Below are 24458 nucleotides of genomic sequence, written 5' to 3'. Positions count from 1 at the left end.
TTCAAAAATTTATGTTTTATGCATTTTTCTATAACCGTTAGAACGGAAATATGAAAATCTGCGAACTGATATTTTGTCAGCAATCTTTTATCATTGGTTTGCAGATATTTACGCAAAAATTTGCTCTTTCCAAGACAAAAAATAAAAAGGTTGTAAATACGGTTACTCTGTGAGAGTGCAGCTTTAAAGAAATACAAGTATATGCGTATAACGTAGAGACGGTCGGTGTGTAATCTCGTTTCAAAAGGGAATTTCGGGGATGTGACTACTGAAATTGCAAGCAGTAATAACATCCCAAACATGACAGCATCTACGATAATATCAGTCGTATCATCAACAACATTAAGGAAAATAATCGTTTTACGGTAGCTTTTTAAATATCAAGGTAGTCCCCCCTAACAACCTACGTACGAGCATCAGAAAACACATAAAAACACTTTATCTATAAACAATTTTCTTGAAAATTCTTAAAAGCGAAAGTACCCAGATGTGATTACTTTTTTATTCATAGTCTGTGAAAAGTGTATTTACATGAAGTGTATTCGTTTAAGAAGAACCAGGTAGTTTTGTATTCAAAAGAGAGGCATTTATCCTGCATTCGGTATGTACACACATTAGGCATTAAACTGTAAATTAACTTAGTTTAAACATTATATTTGTCAACGATTGTGAAGAAAGTGATGATAACTTATACTAAGTCACTCTCATTGGCACGATGTTCTGTGAGAGTGTAGACTTGTGTTGTGGGGGAAACCGGAGTATCCGGAGAAAACCCACTTGTCCGGCTTGGTGACCACTAACCAAACCCACTTGCGCCCAGACCGGGAATCGAACCCGACCTGTTTCCTGGGTATCAAATAAGATACGGCACATTCCTAAGATTTTAAGATAACTGAAAAGAGAAGTTATCGGCGCTGACAAGGTTCTACAGTACTTCTGTCGTCCTATCCAAATACTTTATGAGACCAACCTATTTCCTAGTTGGAAAAAAGACTGTGTTTAACTGTTCCGCATTTTCCTCGTTATATGCTAGTATATACTTTCGCGCGGACATCAGGCAGACCAGTTAGACTAAGCCAATTGCTTTGTCGGACCCGTTATTTTGTCGTACAAAACGTTACAATATCTCGGTAATTTAACATATTTTGAGGAAATTTAATAATTATTTAGGAAAGGGCCTCTTTCTCATTGCCGAATGTTCAATTGTTCGGAGTGTGTTTTCTCCCTCCCTCCCGCCCGGTTCTTCTATTACGTTTTGTCGGACAAGTCCTAATTAAATCTTTGCTATTATGATTTATCCTTTTTTCCCTTTATTATTTTAAGATATTGAATATTGTATTATTTTCTCACTTTATTACGCTTTCTGATGTTGTGTATCCTTGCATGGAGGATTTATGGCTGCTTTTGACAAAACTTTATATCTATGTTAATTTCGTTTCCAATAAAGCAGCCTATTATTTCGGCCGAATTAAATTTGGAAAACATTCGGCTAAAATGTTCCATAAGAACTGAGAATGTTTAGACATACTTTATTATTGAAAGAAACATACAAGTACGCAATGTCATATATACAATATCAAAATACATGATTGGACTGTAAGATGGTAAACTACTTAGGAAAGTCCTCTCCAATTTATTCTTTAAAGCTTAGCTTGCGGTATTTCTACTATTAAACTCGTGTGAAACAAGGAAAGAAAGGCACAGACAGGGAAAAACGCTTTCGCTATATAGATTGTGTACCTTTTCAAATGTAAAGTCTTCGATTTTTCAAATAGTTGACATTTTAGTTTACCCCGGGGTCAAACGTGTTAAAGGTTTCATATCCTAAACAGATGATAAAATCTACCTTTCCGACATTACGTTACGGTTTGAAATGAGTTTAACCGCTCTTTAAATACTTTTCAAATAATGCTTAAACTTCATAACAAGCATTACTATTGAATACAGTAGATTTTCAAAGAGAAAGCTATAAAGCTGCCTTTCAATATATGTGTTTTACAAGGGATTCCCCTCCCGTTTACATACCCGACAGATTAAACCGGAGTTCTTGTAAGCGAGTGTTTAATTGTATCTAGGTATAGGTGACATCGGTATAATATCACAACCGCCGTTCGATCAATGCATGCGGTTTAAAATGTAAGAATACGCGGTGATATTGCGTGGACGAATTTGGATATAAATACAAACTCTGGCAGAGTAAGTGATGTTTTTACTTACTTGCTTTGAGTCATGGATAAATGTAGGAACAATAATTATTAACAGTTATTAATTAATAAATTAATTAATCAAATACTTCTACTACTACTACTGCTGCTGCTGCTGCTGCTGCTGCTGCTGCTGCTGCTGCTGCTGCTGCTGCTGCTGCTGCTGCTACTACTACTACTACTACTACTACTACTACCACTACCACTACCACTACTACTACTACTACTACTACAACTACTACTACTACTACAACCACTACTACTCCTACTACTACTACTACCACCACCACCACCACTACCGCCGCCACTAATAATAATAATAATAATAATAATAATAATAATAATAATAATAATAAAATAATAATAATAATAATAATAATAATAATAATAATAATAATAAAATAATAATAATAATAATAATAATAATAATAATAATAATAATAATAAAATAATAATAATAATAATAATAATAATAATAATAATATTAATAAACTCTACACACTGTGTATGTGTATCGTACGATACAAACATTTGTGTTTTGTCACTTTATCAATGCAGTGTTTAAAATGTTATCAATTATGATAACAATTAGACTATTGTTGTGTGGTTTTCGCTATCAATATGATACCTAGACCGATAACTTTGACACGCATTATATAGTTACTTTTTAACTGCGACGCTGTTATGTGTCTTTAATACTACGCGTATTGTTGCGCCTTTTTACGAAACCAATGTTGATGCAAAAGAAAACATCATAAATATATTTCGGCTGATCGCTCACGTAAAGGAAGCTTGGCCATTCAGAACAGATTTAAACTTACGCTTTGAAAGTTGTAGGTATTTTTATTTCGCGTTTCCTATGTTAAAATAACACTAGTTCTTCGAAACCGAAAACAGTCGCTTTCCCGAAATTCCGCTAATCAAACACTGAGTTCGATATTTGCTAGGTCATGTAGATATTATGTATTTAATTATTTGCACAGCATGTGAAGGATATCTTTTCATGACATTTGCTATTTATCAAAAACAGTTTGCGTATATTTTACGACTGGGTGACCTAGATAAGTTGTTTGCAAACAAACCGTAGCTTCTAGGCCGAGTGTTATCACGATGCATGCGATATACGAGGCATTCTAGTATACGGTGCGCGGCGCGGCGAAAGTGCATGCGTTTATACACTTTTGTTAATCCGGGACGAGTTCATCTAGTACGACATTTCTGCAGATTTCAAACCGTCGATCAAGACCTTCTAAAATTGCCAACTTTACGAATCAATAAATATATATGGTATATAATACACCCCTGGTTTATGTCCGCACAATTTCATTATTATTTTGATTCGCCTTTGACGTTTGTTTATCGAGATAAGAATATATCTAGGTCTTATCAGTTGACTAAAACATACTATCAAACTTCTTTTAAAATACTAAAGCAAGTGCGTAGTATGCACACTATACGAAAGGTTACCCTATTCGTTATTGCAAATGCGCATATGCAAAATCTACATGTATATATTTAGTTTCATTTCTTATAAAACTAATTTTCCCTGAACTAAAGCATCAGATATTTATAATGTTGTACTGCGTTTCAGGACAAGAGGCAGTTTATATTCACAACTTTACAAGACATCCCTTAACTACAAGGTTAGGTAACTGAAAGACCTCGTTTAAATGATAAACTTCTATGTGGCCAGTTGTACAGGCATAGAAAACAAAATGCCTCCGGAGAACAAACGCTCAAGATATGAAAGCCAAAAATCGACTTCAACAGTAATGACTGACCTTTCTACAGACTCCGATGAGACTGGAAATTCACACCAACCAACCTCAGCACCCAGACGACCCAGTAATGAGCAAACGCCAAAAGAGCGGGAAACGAAGCGTGCAGTCCGAAAGAGACAAGTGTCATTTTCAAATGGTGCTGACGAAGCCGATATGTCGGAATTGCAAAGATTACAAAGCACGAATAGCAACGAAATAGACTCGGTAATTCATCAACCGAATTATGGTCAACAAAAATATTATAAACAACAAACTTCGTACACACGTGTACCGTTGGATGATGAAAATCTGTCTAGCCTTCAACGAAAAGATATTGCGCGAACGCGGAGGACTCGTCGATATACAGAGGGTAACATTTGCTATGTTGACCGAGATGTTGAAAGGCATATGCTGGAAAATGAGACAGGGATGCACCACAGTAAAACTGTGCCAAAATTGGTTTACCATGAAAAGGGATGTAAATGTCAAGCATGTTACGCAGAATATAAGCGACGAGAGAAGGAACTTGTTGAATATTTAGTTGAAAACGATAGAGAAGACCGAATGCCCAACAGAAGTTATAGTTTAACATCTTTGCATGAGCAAAAAATTCGGCACATCAATAATATAAATCCCTTTTGCCAAAACTCACGTTCTTATAACACTCAACGAGGCCATGTGGATACAGTCGTACAACTTAACAGTCAATTCCAGCCCTACATACACCCAATCCATAAATACAACAAATCTCGCTCATTTGATATCTTAGATCCTATTGAGAGTGGTGATGGTGAAGTTCCAAGACTGGGAAATCCCCCCTGTCGACCTTTGCCAGAAGTTCCCATTGAAAGTGATGCGGGTACGTCCGGATACGCACAGATGGACCCTACGAGTAAAAATTCCGATCCAGCTTCCAGCGCCCAAAGTGAAAGCTATCATTCAAGTCTTCGAAGTAGCAAGATGGAGCTGTTGAAACATCCATTATTCCGAATTCTGTTGGTCTTAAACGTGCTCCTGCTCCTGGCAATCACTGCTGGAATACCTACCTACTTGTACATACTCAATAAAGACCCTGTGCCGATTTCAACAACTCCTGATCCTGGTCCAACTTTGCCACCAAACGAGCAGAAAGACTGTTTATCTTGTATGGAGGTTCAGGGAATCACTTTATTAAACCCGCTTGATCTTGGCCTTGTTCAGGATATAAAAAACAGAAGTCTTTGTTGCGTTGAGAAGGGGGCGAGCAGTCTGAAAGTTTTCCTCGAGGTAATTATATTTATTCATTCATTTGACTTAGAACATTAAATTTACATGGTAGACTATTTGTATTTTCTGCTCGTAAGTGTGATAGAGAATGATTAAGCTTATTTCTTGTAACATTTCAGGTCATATCGAGAATGGGAAGTGAGTAATTCATTCAGTTTTTCACTTAGATATCTGTCTAACTTCTTGAGCTTAATTAAGAGGCTGTACATTGTTGTAAAGTAAAAATGTGCATGGCGTTGCATATCCAATCTATATTAAATACAAAAGATATTTATTTAAAATAAACCTGTGGCGTTGTGTCTTTCGTTTGGTGTACGTTTGGCATTGATCCTTGTGTGTTAAACATGGTCTTTGTTAACTTTTAGGCTTCTGGCTTATTTACTATTTAAAATGTATACATTTTAATAATTTATCTTACATTTGCGCATAGTTTTATTAATAACATTATATTTTCAGATAAAAGTACAGAAAAAACACCTCGTCCAGTTCTACAGCTAACTTCAATGTCGGCTGAAAAGTTATCTAAAGGTTGGTTTTCATGTTCAGATTATGTAGGTTTCATTCAAATTGTTTAAAATTGCGTTAAAAATGTTAATTCCGTCTTTTGAAATATTAAAACCGTATGTTCTCAGTGCGATTTTTTTTATTCTTTTAAAACATTTAAATGAATGTGTATATCCTATGCATATGAGGCTGATACTACTATGTGGATATATTATGATATAGATTGTGTAAACCTTTCAGATAATACGATTATCTGGAGTGACAAAGATGGACAGAAAACCGTGAAATCGAACACACTTCGGCTCGTGGAGGGAAACAAGGCTGTGCAAATTAACCATGGCGGGTTGTATTATGTTTCCACAAAATTGTCCTTTATCTCCACGAAAACCAGCATTGATGGGGAGTCGTTTGCCATTGGTCATCAGATTCTAGTGGATGGCGTTACATTCGAGGAGACATCCCAGATGTGTTATTTTCCACCAACAAATAAAACTCTTGCTGTCGAGCATGTTAGTGCAAAGCAGTTTGTCAAATACTTCAAACCACAAGAGCAGATCTCGGTGCAGGTAAAATCTAAATTAAATTTTAAACCTGAAAGCGCGCAGATGATTCTGTTTTATCTTGGACAGAGTGCGCACTGAAAATCGGAGACAGATCACGGTTTTGACGTAAACATGGGTGTGACATAGAACGTGCACGCCCTCTTCCAGAAACTGGAGATAAACTGATAGGGCTTCACACGTGCAGTCATTTTCGGCTAAATTTAGTCTAAAGTGGTGCATTCTGGTGTAAATTATGTATATTTTACAACCATATAGTCATGAAAGGTCATATAGACAAGTATAAGAGGGGCGCATGTTTCGAGTACCCACCCATCCCGCCACTGGCTCTTCTAGTGAATTTTCTGTATACTAGACTTATCTCAAGTTCGGAAGTATTTCAGTGAAAACTTACCTTTCTAGTACGCATACTTGCTCATTTGCAAAATATAAACTATTTAGTGGTCAACATTCTATTTTGTCAAATGAGAAGACATAATTTCTGAAGTTTTCCAAAACATTTATTTTAGTAAATCAGCAGTTAGGCGTAATGGATTTTATCATGTGAAGCGGTGGATGTAAATAGTGGCTGGCCCAGGTATTTTACACAATATAATGTAGACCACTTAAAAAAACTTAAAGATTGTTAGTATGTTCTTACACAAGATAAATGGTCATGCGACTATATATATTTGCTTATGTACAAACTGTATTTGTAGATAATTATACGCTTTATGCGTGATCATATTCCGCTCAAAGGTTATTTGTAAAAGGAAGATTTCTATTTGAGTTTACTCAACAACGAGTTATAGATATGTAATATCATGATCGTCCTGGTATAGATCCATATACAGAAAGGTTGTTTATGTCTGAAATAGTCAGAAATTTTAAAGTTTACTTTAAAACTTAAGTAAATGCAACTGGTCAGAAAAAAGGTGGTCAGTATAATAAAATAAGGTTGTTTATGCTGTGTGTATATGTGTTAAATACATGTACATTGTAAATATAACATATCTACATCGTATATTTAGGCTACATTGTACTAATACATGTATCATGTACTGATCTCTTAACGTAATGTAAATATTTGTACAGCGGTTATCTAAAAGATACAATACACTACACGACACTTATGCGTATTCAGTGTTTAAATGTGAACTATAAATACGTGTTTTCACGTCTCATTTAAAGTGTATATATAGACGAATGATTTACAACACAAATTATTCTTATTTCCATCGTAACATAGCTTGTTTGGATCGTGCACGTCTCGCATGGTGACTTCCAACATGCGGGGTTTTATTTATTTTGGTACACTCTCAACCATGAAACTAGAAAAACATATGTATACAACTACTTCCATCATAAAAATTTAATTGTATAAGGGTGAATCAATAAGTGTTAATCTACATCGCACGGGCAGCAAAAAGAGTCCTGGTTAATTTGAAAACAAAATCTTTAAGTTTCTAATGGAATTTGTAATGAAACATAAAATATATCAGGTATCATCAAAAACGGGGAAATTTCCTTACTTTTAGCGACGAAAGTGCATCAGCCACGTGCATATATTAAATAATAAGTGCACGTGCAATGGCAGTGCTGTTAGATGAGCGAACGCCACTCATTGACTGCGCATGCGCTAACTGATACAGTTCAGGGACAGTCATATTTACTTATAAACCTGATAGAGCAGACTACGCTGCTGTTTTTGGTCGATTTTTCTCTTTTATTATTGAAATAACCAAAAATTGCAGACATGGTCATATTTCCTTTGATCCAGAAACAGTTCAAACGAAATGCAATGCTAAAAAAGTGTCGTATAGTGTCTATAGAAGAACGAATGTATTGATATCTTTGCTCAAATTATTTGTATATATCGAACCTTAATAATAGCAATACATTCATCGGGTTCGTAAACATGTGAAATAATATTGCTTATAAATAATGTTATAAGTACATTACTAGTCTGGCTGCGTGCGTTGAGCGAATTGTATTTCAACTAGCTCTCGTAGGTAAACCATTAAGAACAGGCTAATCATTACTTTTGTCTGAGTTAACAACAACGCTGATCATGGGTTTGACTGGGTTAACAACAGCGCTGATCATGAGTTTGACTGTGTTAACAACAGCGCTGATCATGAGTTTGACTTTGTTAACAACAGCGCTGATCATGAGTTTGACTGGGTTAACAACAGCGCTGATCATGAGTTTGACTGGGTTAACAACAGCGATGATCATGAGTTTGACTAGGTTATCAAAAGCGCTGATCATGAGTTTGACTGAGTTAACAACAACGCTGATCTTGAGTTTGACTGGGTTAACAACGGCGCTGATCTTGAGTTTGACTGGGTTAACAACAGCGATGGTCATGAGTTTGACTGGGTTAACAAAAGCGATGATCATGAGTTTGACTGGGTTATCAAAAGCGCTGATCATAAGTCTGACTGGGTTAACAACAACGCTGATCTTGAGTTTGACTGGGTTAACAACGGCGCTGATCATGAGTTTGACTGGGTTAACAACAACGCTGATCTTGAGTTTGACTGGGTTATCAAAAGCGCTGATCATGAGTCTGACTGGGTTAACAACAACGCTGATCTTGAGTTTGACTGGGTTAACAACGGCGCTGATCATGAGTTTGACTGGGTTAACAACGGCGCTGATCTTGAGTTTGACTGGGTTAACAACAGCGATGGTCATGAGTTTGACTGGGTTAACAAAAGCGATGATCATGAGTTTGACTGGGTTATTAAAAGCGCTGATCATGAGTTTGACTGGTTTAACAACAACGCTGATCATGAGTTTGACTGGGTTAACAACGGCGCTGATCATAAATTTGTCTGAGTTATGGATTGTTTTAGGCTAGACAATTAACCTGATCAAGATTGTTACATATTTGTTATGATCTCAAACGAAACTATATTGTGCGAATCATTTTAAATCGGGTTGTTTTTATGTTTGATGTCATATTTCTAGTCATAGTTATATCGTATTCATAATTTGCTAAACAATACGATTGTTTATCTGTATCCATAAACTATATATACACGCAATTGTAAATTTCTACAGCCCTACAAAATGCAAATTGGTTGTTATTTTTGATATACGTTGTAATTATAGTTCCCAGTAAGACATGAATTGTTCATAGTATCATGTATGTCCCATTATTAACTGGTGATCCCTTTGTAATACTGTACATGTACAAAATTTGGCAACATATCTCTATGCCCTTCTGTTAACGTAATGTTCTTTTTTATCTATATTGTTATGTTCTGTTCTGTTCTGCCATGGATTGTTTAGTTCTGTTATAATATGTTTTGTTTTATGTTGATATGTTCTGTTCTGTTCTGTTATGATCTGTTTTGTTCTATTTTGTTATGTTATGTTCTGTTCTGTTCTGTTATATAATGTTCTGTTCTGTTTCATAAATTCCGTTCAAAAAATGGTCAATTGCAAGCGTTTGCTCATTACCTCCCTCGTAAAACACAATTGAAAAAGAAACAATTCACTTACATCTGTACCATATCACTTAAAGGTGTCGCATCATTGTGCTTCGTATGTATGGAAGCGTATAGCGTGCATACAGATGATGTGATCATGTTAGTCATGTCGACTTGTTTTATGTCGAGTTGCGAGTTATACCACGACATGTTGCAATAATATGTCAACGTATCTATTCAATAAGTGGACAAGTCGACCTAATTATTGCAGCATGACCTGCTATAACTCGAAACTCGACATGACTACAGTATCACATTATCTGTATGAACGATCAACTCTTCCATAACGTATATACTAGTATATGTTCATAAATGTATGCACTATTATTGTATCACATAAACTTTAGGTACGATATACTCTTCCATATCATATGTATATGGTCATGAATTTCAAAAAAAACATCATTGTAAATGAATCATTTGTTCAACTATACCCTTTATATTCATGTGTACAAACACACGCGGCTTATAGATATTACAGTGACTTTATGGCTAACATAACAATGTACAATCTGGTTAAGTCTTAAAAAAATCTCGCCTTACTCTTAATCTCATTGATTTAATCCATTAACAAGTTTATGTATACTGAATGTATGCTACTAATACACCGACAACTATGGCAAATTGTATTAAACATGGACCAATTGCCCGCATGTTAACTTTAGGAAAGTTTGCTCATTTAAATGATTTAATAGTATATAAGCCATTATTAAAATATTGGCCAATTAATTAACTAATTGATTTGGCGAACTTTGACCACACCAAAGACTTAACCTTCATACAATTGGCTGTCGTTATTTCTCTTTCTGATTTGTGTCTATAAGCTATATATTTGTAAGAAACTAATCTATATTGAAATTAAGTTAAACACATTTACTTCATTTACATATCATTCCCTCTTAGCAGCCAGTCGTATCTTCACTTTAGTGAGTTTGAATAACACTACCTGGTATATTTAAGGAAGAAGTGTACAAGTTTGCGGTGTATTTCATAATGCTCACATTCACCTCTCACTCGTTGTTTCGTTATCAACAGCATGTACATTTTTATACAGATTATTAGCAGGGACTTATGTACTTAATTATTTGTTACAGTATTCAGTTATGCTAATTTCCCTCAACGTAATAGTGATTTTTTAGTAATCTTAACAAATAAGTGAGCTAATTGTTTACAAGACCAAAAGAAAACGCTAACTTTCTTAGTGTTAAGCACGAAATGCCTCCATATAAGCCAGCGCCTATGCGCGACCCTTTAAAAAAACAACTCAATAAAACCAAATAATGAATAAATTGGAATCTAGCTGTTGCTATCTGCATGGATTTTTGGTTGTCAGGGCCTCTTTAATGTGATTAAATGTGAATCTTTCCGGCGATCTCATTGGCGGAGCCATGAGACCGAACACTATACCTCTGATACTATTGTACGTAGCATCGGTATATAACTATATATAGTATCACTGCTTTCAAAAAATCGAAACTATTTCATGAAATTGGTCGCCCTATTTTTCTGCAAAGATGCATAATAGTCATGCATATGTTGTTATAAATTGTTATGAAAATAAAATAAAAAGATATAAGTTATTTTGTTTCAATTTGTTTCATTTTTTCAAGATTGTGCAAAATCATTATCCATTTCTCTGTAATTGAAACAAACGTTGATATCAATTGCATTGAGCGTTGTGAACTTTATCTTGATAAGTCGACATTGACAAACCACATCTGGGCCAATCTTTGTAAGTTCTTTAAAGCGCTAGTATAAAAGTTATCTTTTGAATTCATTGATTTTTACCACTTAAGATAACAAAATGCACTTTGCAAAGGAACACGCTTGGTCCTTTCATTTTGCCATACATATACATGTGGTCCGGGGTCCTTTCATTTTGCCATACATATACATGTGGTCCGGGGTCCTTTCATTTTGCCATACATATACATGTGGTCCGGGGTCCTTTCATTTTGCCATACATATACATGTGGTCCGGGGTCCTTTCATTTTGCCATACATATACATGTGGTCCGGGGTCCTTTCATTTTGCCATACATATACATGTGGTCCGGGGTCCTTTCATTTTGCCATACATATACATGTGGTCCGGGGTCGTTTCAACGAAACTTATCTTAAAGCTGTATACACGTCACAAATGGCAACACAGTGTTTGTATTTATTTTCTCAACATTGTGATAATTGTTTTACACTGGATGAAGTTCAACTCACACAAGTATATCACAAAATGACTAAACTATAAGACTAAGATCATTTGTATTTATGACTAATTTCAATTTGCGACTAAAATCAACTTAAACCTCTATTGAAACGACCCCTATTATCCCGGTGTTTTTCAACTAGTTTTTTTTCCAACATTTTTCCTAATTTAGACAATTTAGTGCTGGGGGTGGGGGGAAAATGCATAGGAAATGGAAACTTCAGGACCGATTTCTCGAAAGAGTAAAATGACTGATATAACATCGGAAGTCCATATATCTCTCAACCAATAATATGTTGAAGACATTGGCTCGCATGTTTGTTTGTGCACTGGTACATTTCATGGTAATCATAAAAAAACAATGGATGAGTTCAGCAAATGTCCCGAAATGGTGTGTACTACAGTGTCGAGACCGTGAGTCATATTCTTCTAATGAGAGATTTTATCAGCGTCGTGTTTGGTAATTCACTACCTGGTAGGGGTAAGATATTAACGACCCGGAATGAAACAAACACAGTTTTATCGATGTCGCCTTTGATCCAAGCATGCGACTGCATTGAAATATGAGGTAGATTAAAAGACCTGCTAAAGCAATGCCATGAATCTATGTCTATAGTCTTTTAATGGTAAAGGCCATATCGTTGCCATAAACAAGGTTAATCTATACCCGGGGATTGAATTCGAACTTCTAGTTGGCAATATCTAGTGTTGACATTATTCCAAATGTAAATCAATCTTTTTGCGTAGAGCATTAAGTAGCCAATTATGGCTGTTTTTTTTGACAGTGTTGAAACGTTCGCCAATTGTTCAAGACGTCTGCCGTTGATTGATACTACTTTATTTTGGAGGCAAATATTTTAATAAACTCCCTATGCGATTCTTGACATCATACAAGGAACTGTATTGCGGCCTTTTAAATACCTAGAAAATAGGAAAACATAATTAGGCCATATTCTGCCATAGTTTAGGTGCAAAAAGTCCTGATCAGTATTAGTCATAACGACACTATAATTAATGATACAATCACAGGGGCGTACCTGGGCATACGCCAGTACGCCCGGGCATACAAATCCACTTTGACTCCCCAGAAAAGACAAGTGCATAAATCGCCAAGTCAAGAATAAAAAACGAAGGCGTATATGGTTTAAAATATATATGACGCATTGACTTGTTACAGTTTTATTGTTGGCATTCAGAGTAATTGAAAATAGTAATGCACCAGTCAATTGTAACCATGCCTCCCGGTCCGGAGAATAGCGGGGACTTTGACTTTCGGTCCAGCCAAGCCCGGGTAAAATCCCCGGGCTGCGGGGACGAACTACTGGTAAAATCCCCGCCAAACCCCCCGAACCCCAGGGACACTTGGTAAGGCCCATTCCCCGCTATTTTGGGCGCCAAGACAAAACCAACGCATTCACCCGCCACTGCGGGCCCACCTGGAAGGTAAAAACACGGCCCATTTCTCCGGCTCTCGCAGGTATACCCCCCCCCCCCCGACCTGGGGGCCGTGGTTACAATTGACTGGTTCATTATTCTATTACTTTATTTTTCTCCAGGTCCCACCAACCCATATATCATTTTTAAATCATACCAATGAAAAACCTTCACATTGTCATGACTCACTCCAGTATACCATGTATACGGGCTCACACTTAAAGTGACACTCTAATACAAAATCAATTCAGACACATGTTAAACAATCATACATTTTGAGTGATAAAATTTTGACTACTTACTAAATAATGATATTATTGAAAATATTAATTACTGATAACAAGATTGTTACCGTGTATTTAATAACTGCAAACGCAAAAATATTAAATGATTGGTGAATACTAAAAGATTTACTGTGATCTACTATAGTCTCATAAGATAGAAGTGCTTTGTACCATATTTTCTGCACCTTTCTTTCATAATAAACATGGTTTCCTTTATAACAACCATTGTTTTCGACATCTATTCATGCTTTTCGGTATATTAAAACAATTGTATTAATTGTGGTAAATCTTATTTGGGAGTAAGAGTGCATCTTTAAAAATGCTTCAGGTACGTCCCTGAATCAGATCAAAAAACACTTCTCTTATCTGCTAACACTCATACGTATCAAATGTCTGGATTTGTACTACGTAGTATGTTTTCTGAAATATGCTTACTAGAGCATGCTTCATTTTCAAAAAATATCAAGCTTGAGGCGAAGGTAATACGATCACGGTATAAGTTTACCCTCTGCAGCGCCTGGCTGATACGAAATATCGTACATTTGAATTTGCATAGGGTCAGATATTGCTCCGTTTTCAAAAAATATAAAACGGCAGACTAAAGTAAAGTGTTTAATCACCTTTCAATTTACCCTCTGCAGCGCCTGTCTGATACAAAGATTCACTCTCACAGATTGACTGTTTTGGCAACTTTTTATTTTTAGCTCACCAGAGCACGAAGTGCTCATGGTGAGCTATTGTGATCGGTCTTTGTCCACCGTATGTCCGTCAGTCAGTCCGTCCGTCCGTCCGTCAACAATTGCTTAAAAAACATCTCTAAAACTACCTGGCCAAATTCAGTGAAACTTCACAGGAATCTTCCTTAGGTGTCCCTCTACAAAAAGGGGTCACGATTTATTAACAATAACAACAACAAAATGGCCGACTTCCCGTTTTGCTTTAAAAAACATCTCCTCTGAAACAACCAGTCCAAATTCAATGAAACTTTACAGGAAGCTTTCTTGGTTGACCCTCTACAAAAATACAACAAGGGGTCACGATTGATCGACAACAACAACAATAAAATAGCCGACTTCCTGTTTTGCTTTAAAAGATATCTCTGAAACTACCAAGCCAAATTCAATGAAACTTAACAGGAAGCTTCCTTATGTGACCCTCTTCAAAAATACAACAAGGGTCACGATTGACCAACAACAACAACAACAACAACAGCAACAACAACAAAATGGCCGACTTCCTGTTTTGCTTTAAAAAAACATCTCCTCAGAAACTACCAATCCAAATTCAATGAAACTTTACAGGAAGCTTCCTTATGTGACCCTCTTCAAAAATACAACAAGGGTCACGATTGACCAACAACAACAACAACAACAGCAACAACAACAAAATGGCTGACTCCCTGTTTTGCTTTAAAAAACATCTCCTCTGAAACTACCACTCCAAATTTAATGAAACTTTACATGAAGCTTCCTTGGGTGAACTTCTAAAAAAATACAACAAGGGGTAACGATTGATCAACAACAACAACAACAACAACAACAACAAAATGGCAAACTTCCTGTTTTGCTTTAAAAAAACATCTCCTCTAAAACTTCCAGTCTAAATTCACTGAAACTTTACAGGAAGCTTCATTGCATGACCCTCTACACAAATACAACAAGGCATTGAGATTGATCAATAACAACAACAACAACAACAACAACAAAATGGCCAACTTACTGTTTTGCTCTAAATAAATCTCCAAAACTACCAGGCCAAATTCAGTGAAACTTTACAGGTAGCTTCATTGCATGACCCTTTACAAATATAAAACAAGGCATCGTCATCAGTAAAAATATGTTTAAATTGCAACATTTGTATTAATGCGTTATCCCAGAATTGTTGCCCTTTGCTTAGGTGAGCGTTTTAGGGCCATAATGGCCCTCTTGTTTGTCTTGGTATAAATCATTTTTTGCGTAAATATCTGGATATCAGTGATATTAGACTGGTGACAAAATATCAGATCGCAGTTGTTAATGCTTACGTTCGAAAATTGATGTTTTGTGGCTTAAAGCGTTACTAACGCTTTAAGAAAAATAAGTGTTACGGCATGAAACATCAATTTTAGAATGTAAATATGAAAAGCTGCGATCTGATCCTTTGTCAGCAGACATTTATCACTTGTTCTCAGACATTTAGGCAAAATTTGGCTCATTTTAAGACAAAAAATATATAAAAAGTTGTCTAAACGGTCCATCTGTGAGAGTGCAGCTTTAAAGGGGCTCGTTCACGTTTCATAATGGCAGATATCAATAAAATCAACTTTCGTGTGAAGTGTGAATAAAATGTAAGATTCAATTATAATAAATATTTACAAGTTCAAATAACAGATCTATAATCATGAGATTAGAGCTCTGTTAATATTTTTAAAAATATGTGTCAGAAAAAGATACGTTTTGCCGAAAAGAGTTTGTATAGCTAATTATACTGAATAAATTTTAGGCTTGGATTTGCAAAATTATTTGCAAATAAAACCTGACAGCTGCTGTTTAGTGTGTTTTCATAAAGAAGTTAGTAAAATAGTAGTATTTCAACACAATTTCAAAACCAGTAACCGACATAAAACCTGTGAATGCATCCCTTTAATGTCAAATTTATGTATAGAGGAGCTTTGCATTAACGGCTATGTAATAGTTAAATGACATGAAGTAATTTCTTAATGAATAAGAATGGACGGAGTGAGCGTAGCAATCGAGCCTTTCAGAAACTTCAGGTCATCTAACTGACTTTAAATACAACCTCATTGGATGATAGATATCAACGCAAAATCTGACGCAGGGGGCAGTGGGCGGACCTTTAAACACCCGCAAAATTTCTAAATGATTAAGCCTAGCAGACCGCGAAAGTTGAAATGCTTAATGATTAAGCCTAGCAGACCGCGAAAGTTGAAATGCTTAATGATTAAGTCTAGCAGACCGCGAAAGTTGAAATGCTTAATGATTAAGTCTAGCAGACCGCGAAAGTTGAAATGCTTAATGATTAAGTCTAGTACTTAATGATTGCCTATCTGTAATTTCATTGGCTTAAAATGTAGGTTGTATACTAAGTGTAAGTGTGCATAGATATTTTGGCGATCTTCAGAAAATGAAGTGGGCGTACCTCGGCCGGCACTTGCTTATTGTGGCTTTTGGTTCGTTCGTCAGAATCGATCTACATTTAATAGATGAACAGGAAATTTGAAAAGTCCTCGATTGTCATTAGCCCAGATTAAAATACAAACACCAAGTAGTATATGCTACCTTTCATATCTGATACTAGTTGAAGGAAAGATAGACTGACTGGAAATAAACTCTATAAAACAAAAAATCTTTGTGCATTCGTCAGAATCGATCTGCGTTAAATTAATGAACAAAGCTGTGATAAGTTCTCGATTGTCATTGGCCCACATTAAATTGCAAACACCAAGTATATGCTACCTTTCATAACTGATACTAGTTGGTGAAAAATAGACTGACTGGAAATATACTCTATGAAACTATATCTTGGTGCATTCGTCAGAATCGATCTACGTAAATATTATGAACAGAAACTTTAAAATCCTCGATTATCATAGGCCCGCACAAAAGATTGCAAACACCAATTATTATTCATGTTAGCTGGATTGTAAAGATAGTGAAAGCTGATAAGAATTACTCATGAGTTCGTTTGAACATTTCTCTTAATTAATAAGAGATATGCCCAACATATGTATCCATGGGTAAAATTTTACCCCCCCCCCCCCCCCCGATGTTAAATATAACCGGCGTGGGAAAATATTTTTGGACACGTTTATATGTGAATTGAAAACATTGAATATTTTTAATAAAATGTCAATACCGTCGAACCCCGTTGGCTCGAAATCGCTTTACTCGAAATCCTCGTTGGCTCGAACAGGATGCAAAGGACCGATTTCTTTAAACTGAATGTAAGCCTTCTCGCTTGGCTCGAATTTTCCGAGGCTCGAGGTATTTTCGCCGGTCCCTGGGAGTCGGAGCACACTGGGTTCGACTGTATATAGTTTGTGTTGAGAGGTACATAGGACATTATGCTGAAGCTAATATAACCAACGTAGGATATCAATATCTCTGTTCTTTATACCTCTCTTTTTCACTTAGTGATATTATATTGCAGTAATTTCAGGCACATAAAGCAGATCTGTGTTTTCCCAAAATATAAGATTGTCATATTATTATTGTCATATATTATTATAAAGCATTTGAGCTGGGCGTATTCACGTTTGTTGCTATCTTTAAATCAACAACAAAAATATCAAGAACGCAAAACCCCACCCACCCCGAACTCTAACGTTTCGTAACGTAATGTAGAAATCGTGCAAATAATTCAAAAGTCGTAAATAAAGTCTGCAATGGTCACTAGGCCGCTATATCAGGGTGTATATTACAGACACGAATGTTGCCAAACACCCAACAGTTATAACCCCCCCCCCCCCTCTCACCCCCATTAATTTTCGAACAAAAATATAAAAATCTGCGATTTGATTTTTTGTCAGCAGTCTTATATCACTGGTTTTCATGGATTGTCGCAAAATATTGCTCGTTCCAAGACAGAAAATAAAAAAGTTGTCAAAACGGTAAATCTGTGAGAGTGCAGCTTTAACTCGTATGGGCACAATCATTTATATTTTATTGTACATTCTGATATACTTTTAACGATTGTTTTTACATTAAACTATTAAATTCAAACCCAATAACAAACACAATTTAAAGATGCACTCTTACACCCAAATAAGATTTACCACAATTAATGATATTCTTTTAATATTCCAAAAAGAGTGAAAAAATGTCGAAAACAATGGTTCTTATGAAGGATACCGAGTTTAGTTTGAAAGAAATGAGCATAAAACACGGTATTTCTACCTTATGAGACTATAGTGGACCACAGTAAATATGTTAGCATTTAAAAATTATGCGCTTTCCGTTATTAAATATACGGTTACAATCTTGTTATCAGTAATCATTATTTATTCGTAAATGCATTATTTAGTAAGAAGTTAAATGTTTGTCTGTCAAAATTGATGTTTGTTATACATGTGTATGTATTGATTTTAAATAAGAGTGTCACTTTAAACCTCCGACCTTTTCGGTATTATTACGACGCACAAACTTCCCATATGTTTCGTTATTCAAAACCTCCAATTAATTTTAATGGCAAACGATAAATAGCATGGTTATAATGTCTGCAATTTGCATAATAATGTTATAGCCTTCTGAACAGGATGTAAGTGTTAGTAATAATATTACACATGACGCACTGGTTAAACACGCAAGTAAGAAAAAATATATACCAAAAATGAATATGTAAATAAATGTTTTACCTATAATATTCAGTTGGATATCCTTGATAAAAAAGAAAAATGTGTGCTTTCAAATTCCATCTAGATGCGTTACCGAAAAATATAGGCTTTAAATGAAATGTTTGACGTTCGGGAGTCCCTACCAAATATTTGGCTAATATGGTACTCAAATGGTATATTTTGACGTATTCAAGGATAATTATGATTTCTACTATATTGTCACATACATGTGCATTGTTCCTATAAGTTTACTTCGGCGACTTTTCGAGTCATGGTGACATAGTATGGACTAACCTGTTATGGTCCCTGTCGTAATGCGCTAGAAAATTAACACGACGTGTATAAAGACAAAGGGTTTCCAAGATACAGTCAAAACTCGCTATGTCAAAACTCGCTATGTCAAAACTCGCTATGTCGAAGTCGTTGGTACCTTGGAAAAAATACTTCTATATAACGAATGTCGATAAAGCCGAAATAAAGACATGTCTAACTAAACCCAAAATATCTGAAAAGGGTTCGACATAACCGGAACACCGAGGTAACAGAGTTCGATATAGCGAGTTACGACTGAATTTACATGTATGTGGATGTTCCCAAAGCAAAGATATGAGAAGACTACAAAATAACTCGATTTCTTCAGTTTAACATTATAACACTTATGAAAGACTATCACTTCTTTTGTAACGAGTTACAAAAACTTCTGCTGAAGAGATGTCGAAGAGATGTCGACATATGGCGACCGAATACGACAACCGTTAAGCAATGCACGACTTTGTGTGCCAAGTAATAATATACTGACGGGGTAACTTTTGGCGTTTCTTCGAGTATTTACCACAATTATACGACAATACGTAAACAACTTAAAGCTGCACTCTCACAGATGTACCATTTTAACAACTTTTTTTATTTATTGTCTTTGAAAGAGCAAACTTTTGTGTTTATATCTGCAAAACAATGATATAAGATTGCTGACAAAAAATCAGAGCGTAGATTTTTATATTTCCGTTCGAAAATTAACGTTTTATGGCTTAAACGAAAAATGTATAAAACATAAATTTTTAAACTTAAATTTAGATATTTGCGATCTTATTTTTTTTGTCAGCAGTCTTACATAACTGGTTTCCATGGATTTTCGAAAAAAAAGGCTCTTTCTAAGAGAAAAAATAAAAAAAGTTGTCAAAACGTTCAATCTGTGAGAGTGCAGCTTTAAGAGTTCGACAGTATCGAATGCCATCATCCGTATACGAATCAAATCGAATCAAGTACACCGAGAGGTACTAGCCATTGCTGCATATCAGAATGTACATGTACCATGTTAACCAAGCTGTGTGCTAATGCTACAGAACTCGCACAAGAGTCGTACAGCACTCGCATTATTTTGTACTAATGTCGCAATTTATTGATACAATACGTACTCAGTAGTAATTAAATTTGCACAACATTCTCGACAACCTCGTACAAACTCGTTCTAAATCGTATCAATCAGTTTCGTATTGATGCCATACAATTATGATGGAGTTTTATACTACTGTCCCAGTGTCTATGCAAATTGCGCAAACTCGGGAAAGTATCGTATTATTGCCCTTCAACAAATCATAGGAAAATCGTGGGAAAGAGGTACAAACACTTCCATCGACCAATTTTCTAACAACTTGCGACCATTTTGGGCAAGTAAGTGGCTGTTTAAACTCGCAGTATATCACCATATGCCGTACCAAGTGCTTTGACAGCAAGGCAGGGGGTCTTAAAACGAGACATCAACTGTCGTGACTTTTGATACATGGTATGGTGGATTAATGAAAATCTTATCTCGTGAGCAAGTTAAAGTACGTTCTTTACGAAAGTTACGTAATATTGCCACATATATTGTGAAGCGAACTCATGTTGTCATTTCTCGCACCTTGTAGAAATTTCATACAAGAATTCTGAACTGTTTCAGTTATTGCCGTCCGCAGTAGTTTCGAACAATATCTTAATGTCGTGCAACTGGCGTGCATGTTATCGCATATTGTCATATATAGTATTCCCTGTGTTTGCCTTTCAGTAGGCGTATCAAACAGACATCTTAGATTAGCTAAGACGTAAAATTGAACTCTGGATGTCGTTGTTATTGGCCATTCGTATTATGCAGATATTGAGCTAGGAGATAGCTGAGAACGCTTCATATCCTTATTCATCATGTAAATCACTTGTTTTTGCTGATTGATATAAACTTGATGCAAGACACGACGAAGCCTGTGCGAATATGTGCGACATCGTGCGACGTTCCTATGGAATAATCAATTTCAACACAGTCCGATGTTATGCGAGTTCCATTTGACTGAGAACAAAATGCTGTTTATACTGATGTAAAATTATATAAATCATCATTGATACCTCACTTTACTTTCTGTATTGAAGGGTATGGCGGGCATGATGAATTATGATATGTTACGTTGGTAGATATACAACTCGGCACAAGTTTTGCATACCATGAATGTTTCTTCTCGTGAACGATTAATGTCACGTGATCATGACAAAATCGAGAGCTGCTTGTTAAAACTCACGGATTGTCGTACACTTGAATAAATGCTGAATTGAATCCGTCATTCGATGTCGCAATATTTCGTGCTTTATCCGCCTTGCATTTCACTCTGCAGTTGTTTCGGACGTCTAGAATAGGCTTTAATAAGGAGGCTACGAATCAGCTACGTGTAGATTTCCGTTTGTGCACTACGTCATCAAGGCGTGTGTACATTGTACGCGTTTTGTATGGCATTCACGAAATCAACAGGAAAGTGATTTATCGAGTATTACAAACGAAAACGCGCAAAACGAACAAGTACAAGACAAATATCTCAAACGAGTGTTAAACCCAACTGCAACATTTACATGTATATATAGCTAAATGTACTAATACACGTTCACGTCGTGTTCGCATCCTCTCTAAGTCACAACAAACAACAATGCGACAATTGTACTAAAATTTACGCCAATTGTACGTCGAATATGGCAAATTGTACGACAATGTACTGAAACTGTACGTCTTTTATTTAACAAATTACGGCAATGTACGGCAAAGTACGGCAAGAGTACGACAGTGTACTGAAAGTGTACGGCTTCTGTTAACAATGTACGGCAATTGAACGACAATGTACAGAAAGTACGACATTACATGGCAATGGTACAAGATGCTGTGCGAAAAAACTTTATACTGCGAGTAAGCTTAACAGTTTGAAATGCTCGTGGGCTTTTCCCAACAATCTGCATGAAATGTCGACAAAAGTTCGACTCTCTACCCTATATGACGATCACTCTTCGACATCCCTTTGAATAAGACGAGTCCTCAGCTCCCTTAAATTTTCATAAAGGGCCATGATTACGAACGGTCTTAGGTCCTAGTCTAGACTCAGACTTCAGAGAATCATCTTTATGCCATTCGTTTTACAAAATGTGTGTAAATATAATGTACAATTTCAAACAGTGATGAAATTCACCAAATTTAACAAATAAAACTCAACTGAAAAGAAAGATACAATGCAATGAAGATTTGTATATTTGCCACTTGAGTCTGAACTAACGTTTTGGGTTGGAGGTTTAGTTTGAGGCTCAACCAGAACTACATATTTTTATTTTATTGGCAAAAATGCTCATACAGCAACAAAAAATCTTAAAGTTCCTGTTCCTGTTAATAATAATCTGTTCTAGGCACACATCTTGAGTCAAAAATGGTTATTTAAAATGTTTTTTAAAAATGTAAGAATTAAATTTCCTGAGTGTAAGTCTCTAACTCGGACTAACCGTGTGATTAGGGTCTCCATTCGACGTCTCTTCGAAGTCTCATTGACATGATGCTCGTCAGCATTTCGTAATAATAGTCGCTTTAGTATGACGAAGGGATATAATGGGATTTTGTAGTAAATAGTTTTCCGGAATATAGAGGAGGCGTTATGGTATCCTGTTGATATGTAAGTGAAGCAATGCGATCGTGCGGAGTTTCTTGCGGGTTTCCTTGAATTTCGGGAAAATTACCTGGCATTGGCCTAGTTATACTAAAGCTGAATCGATGCAGCCACAGACTTTCACAGGGTGTTGTGAAAACGCTTCTGCAATCTAATTTAAACTAAACCGCCAGGCGCGTAGCTAGTGCCATTTTGGGATTACACAGATCGAAATTGGTTCATTGACGGACAGCATATCAAGCCCTTTAACCCCTCCCATCATTCGTTTTTTTATTTCGAATTCGGGGGTTTGGTATGAGAAAATTTCAATACGCATCTGCGTTTTTGCGTACAGTCAGCTACGCGCCTTACCGCACACCTCTACGATTGGTTTTATTATGTTTTTCATCAACTGTACTTATTTGTCTCATCGCGGCTGACAAAGGTCGTGCGCTGAAACCAAGAATTTAAAATACAGTTTCTGTCTGTCGATGGCACAGTATGATATGTTAGTAACTTTAAAATAATTCAATCGCAGAACAATATACCCGGATATTTAGAAACAAAGTAAAAATAGGAATTGTATGACCAGTATGTAATGTACGTGACGTCATTTTACCATCGCGTGCAGCTTTGCTAAAACACGCAATTTTAATTGACGTAGCGTGCAAAGAAATTGTCAAAGCTCTAAAATTATCCATAAAGTGAACCAGAGCGAATGTTTTGATTGTTTTCAAATATGGTCATAAATGAACCAGATGAGATAATCTCATTTAAGGGAAATATAGCATTTCAAAAGCGTGCCAAAAGTCCACCATCTGATCATTTAAATTATTATCTTATCAATAAGCAAAAATACTAATAGCATTATCTCCGGTGATATGATATATAAAAACATCACAGGGTTAAAAGTTCACAATCACTGAATACAGTCAAAAACTATTGAGGTATGTTTGTAAACTTGATACCTGTTACCAATACAATAATTATGTAATAATCATATAAAATAGAATTCCGTATTTTTTAGGGTATACCCCATGTTTTAGGGTCCCACATTTTTTCAGTAATACGTAAACAATATTATTACTGAAGATAATAATTAACTTCCACCTGGCATATATATATGAACATGGTAACGTATATTCTCTACCCAGGAGTATATGCGCTACATTGTACTGTGTAAATAATAGTGCTTTTCACCTTACGAAATAAGAAAATTCTGATTTCCAAATTATCTCTATATCTTATGTTATTAATAAATCAATATGACAATACTGTGTGTATGAAATGTATTTTATGTATATGGTGACAGTGTTTACAAAAATATATGACAAAAAAAGGAAATCTCATCTTGAGTGATGATTTTGTAAGGACATATTGGAGCGATAAGTGGTCATATAGTATAGAGGGTATCCAGGAAATGAAGTTAGAGGGGGCGTTTCTTAGGGACATAACCTTTTGACTTTCGCCCTCCCTCAGAACCGATATTTAAATGGTTTACACTAGCGGATT

The 24458-nt window shown here is 35.8% G+C and overlaps 1 protein-coding gene across 2 annotated transcripts; it reads left to right on the top strand.

The window, feature by feature from the left end:
* The first annotated feature begins 458 nt into the window (after positions 1–458).
* On the top strand, positions 459–11353 carry LOC128219872 (uncharacterized). Of its 2 annotated transcripts, none has more exons than XM_052928007.1 (5): positions 459–601; positions 3796–5230; positions 5350–5368; positions 5687–5758; positions 5975–11353. In XM_052928007.1, the coding sequence occupies exons 2-5, from the start codon at positions 3875–3877 to the stop codon at positions 6373–6375; spliced, it is 1848 nt and encodes a 615-aa protein (XP_052783967.1). In that variant the 5' UTR covers positions 459–601; positions 3796–3874; the 3' UTR covers positions 6376–11353. The 2 variants fall into 2 exon arrangements, with proteins under 2 accessions (XP_052783967.1, XP_052783966.1); XM_052928006.1 differs by lacking the exon at positions 459–601 and adding an exon at positions 1977–2196.
* The last annotated feature ends 13105 nt before the right edge of the window (positions 11354–24458 follow it).

Source organism: Mya arenaria, chromosome 15 (genome assembly GCF_026914265.1).
Source record: "Mya arenaria isolate MELC-2E11 chromosome 15, ASM2691426v1".
Classification (NCBI taxonomy): domain Eukaryota; kingdom Metazoa; phylum Mollusca; class Bivalvia; order Myida; family Myidae; genus Mya; species Mya arenaria.
This window is presented reverse-complemented; position numbering and strand designations above follow the sequence as displayed.

Bases quoted from the DNA above. Each gene is read 5' to 3' on its own strand.
- LOC128219872 (XM_052928007.1), top strand. From the start codon at position 3,875: ATGATAAACTTCTATGTGGCCAGTTGTACAGGCATAGAAAACAAAATG. The intron at 5,759-5,974 runs GTTGGTTTTCAT...TAAACCTTTCAG, and splicing joins GGCTGAAAAGTTATCTAAAG to ATAATACGATTATCTGGAGT.